Source organism: Gavialis gangeticus, unplaced genomic scaffold (assembly GCF_001723915.1).
Source record: "Gavialis gangeticus isolate Ggan-Ray unplaced genomic scaffold, GavGan_comp1, whole genome shotgun sequence".
Classification (NCBI taxonomy): Eukaryota; Metazoa; Chordata; order Crocodylia; family Gavialidae; genus Gavialis; species Gavialis gangeticus.
In genome coordinates, this window is record NW_017729008.1 from 19,271,262 (window position 1) to 19,274,037 (window position 2,776).

General features: G+C 37.7%; 1 protein-coding gene across 2 annotated transcripts in view; it reads left to right on the plus strand.

The window, feature by feature from the left end:
• PHTF2 (putative homeodomain transcription factor 2) overlaps positions 1–2,776 on the plus strand; it is a 240,976-nt gene that overhangs the window by 166,638 nt on the left and 71,562 nt on the right. For both annotated transcript variants that reach the window (XM_019509475.1, XM_019509476.1), the window contains exon 6: positions 1,870–2,035. In XM_019509475.1, coding sequence (XP_019365020.1) covers positions 1,870–2,035 — 166 coding nt within the window. The remainder of the gene's footprint in view (positions 1–1,869; positions 2,036–2,776) is intronic.

Sequence of the window (2,776 nt, forward strand, 5' to 3'; positions counted from 1 at the left end):
GGCTAGGGTCTGGAACCAGCTTCCAAGTGAGGTGGTGCAGGCTCCCACCCTGGGGGTTTTTAAGAGGAGGTTGGATGACCACCTTACTGGGGTTCTTTGACCCCAGTACTCTTTCCTGCCATGGCAGGGGGTCGGACTAGATGATCTGCTCAGGTACCTTCCGACCCTAGAAACTATGAAACCTGTTCTTTATTTGTTTTTTCTCCTCAACTTGAGTAGAAGCATGGAGGCACAGAAGCATGGAAATGCTATGCTCTAATGGCTGCCAAAATAACTCTCATTTCTCTCTCGCTTGGCAGGCAGAAAGTTAGGGCAGCGTCTAGTTTTAACCCTCTCACAGCTGCTGAGGAATCTGCAATAACTAATAGCTGAGCAGCCAAAAGTTGCTCCCAATTCCTTAGTGGCTATGACATGGTTAATGCTGTAGCTTGTGCTTAAAGCAGCAATTGAGCTGACTCACATCCTTTCTAGTTGTATAGGCAAAACTTTTATGTTTCTTCATATTTTATATATTTATCCTTGCAAAAGACTGAGGTAGTATTCTTAATATGTGAAATTCTTCATATGCCATTTGAAAATGGCAGAAATAATGATGGCTTTATGAGAACTTAAAACCTGAAGTTTCTAGGATGTTCAGTTTTTATGAACTGACATAAAGCTGAATAGTCCAAATGCTGCATTTTGCAAATTCCTATATCTCAAAATAGCTTTGTTGGATTCTCTTGAAAATAGGGCAACATCTTTCTTTGCCTCATGTTCTAATTTGTATTCAAGTGTGCAGATATTAGAGGCTGATAAAGGGTCCATTTTGTAATGTAAAAGAGCCACCTCTTTATGACATTCAAACTTAATGGTCTTAGCCCTTTTATCTATCTAGGCTTTGTTTAAGTAAGTGGTTGCCATTCCTTATTCTTCCAAGTGCTTTTTTTTTTTCTTTATCTTCACTCTCCCATGCTGCTAGCCATAGTTGTTCCAGAGAGATTTGAGCTCTTTCAGGGTAAAAACACTTTAATTTCCAATTTTTAATGTTAAAAAAAAAATTCTTGTTCTACTTTCAGGGTAAAAACACTTTAATCTCCGATTTAAAAAAAAAATTCTTGCTCTGTATTTTTACTATAGATGGTTAGTTTGAATAAAATGGATATGAAAGTCGTTTTCCCTGTGTTCAATTCCATGAATACAAATGTCTCAAGGTTTTGTGCACCTTATTCCTGGTCTAAAGTTTTGCACAAGTGTCACATTTCTTGATGCATGAAAATTCAGCGTATGTAGGTTCTGCTGTCTAGATGCATGTGGGAAACTGTTGCACTTGGTACAAACCAGCATTCCAGTGTAGAAGGCCAGTGCTCTGTTTATGAGATAGAATCAGTGGCCTGTAAAAGCAAATGCATTGATGCACTCTAATTGTAAGTGTGTAAATGGGCCATACTGGGTTTTCCATATAAACATTTACATTAAATGACAACAAGAATAAGCAATACTTTCCTATGTTTGGATTGGCAGATGCACAGATGTCTTTAAATACTTCTTCCACATATCTGCTGAGATCACCAGACCTGGAAGTTGCTTCCATGTGTTCAAGTAAAATATTAGGCCTAAATCTGGAATATAGTGGAGCATATAATTTCGTTTTTAGTCTTGATATAGATGTAGATAGAATATGTGATTCATTTTAGAACACAAGATGCATTAGGGGATATTTGACTTCAGTCAGTTGCAACTGAAACAAGAAGCAGTCAGGATTCAGGAAAGGATATTTAATGTTGTCAACAGTGTTGATTTTGTGAAAATCTGTATAATTGGTTGACCACGCAAAGAATTTCAAGACTCTTCAGACGCTGAACTGAATTTCTTTTCCTTTTTTTGCAGTTGCCGCAGTAGTATTATTCTATACAGCACAAAACCCACATAATATACCTCTGACTGAAGTAATTGGGCCAATATGGCTAATGTTGCTACTTGGAACTGTGCATTGCCAGATTGTCTCAACACGAACTCCTAAACCACCTCCCAGCACAGGGGGTAAAAGAAGAAGGTACAGTCTGTACTAAAATGTTCTTAATCAGTTAGGATCATGAAGTGATCCTGGAATATACATGCATGGAATTATTGTGGAATATACATTCTGTGGGCCATTTTGCAAGGTTTTTGTTGACACAGAGGATGAGGTTTAATAATTTTGGTCAGTATTTTATATTGTTATTAATCTTTAAAATTGGCTGTGAATCTCCAGTATTTGCTTGATTTCACTTTTATTTGACAATATATTGACCCTTACTCTTGCTTATAAATGGTTGTCACTTAGTATAGTTAAAGTGACATTCCTGTAAACATTATTGTGATTTTAAATTTTTCAGTTCACAATCCAGATCAACAGGGATCTTGGTTTTCTCTGTTTAAAAATTGTAAATTCTCTGAAAATTTTTTTTTCAAATTCTTTCATTTAAAAATACTGAAAACACAATTAAAATGAAATGCCACTATATCAATTGAACAGAATGTTTTCTTGATGCATTTATAATTTTTAAGCAATTTGGAAGCCTTCCAGTGCCTCAATAACTATAATAAAATAAATTCTAAGTGTCTGTAAATTTTGGTATTTGATTTGGGTTTTTTATCATGAAAAATCAGAGCTCTCCCTGCCCTTTTCACCCACCAGGACCCAGGTCCAGGCATCTCACCCCCAATGCACAGCCCCCACCCCGCCCCTGCTGGTGCCCCTCACTCCCCACCCGCGGCCCACTGGGCTCTGCTGGAGGGGACCCCCACCCCCACA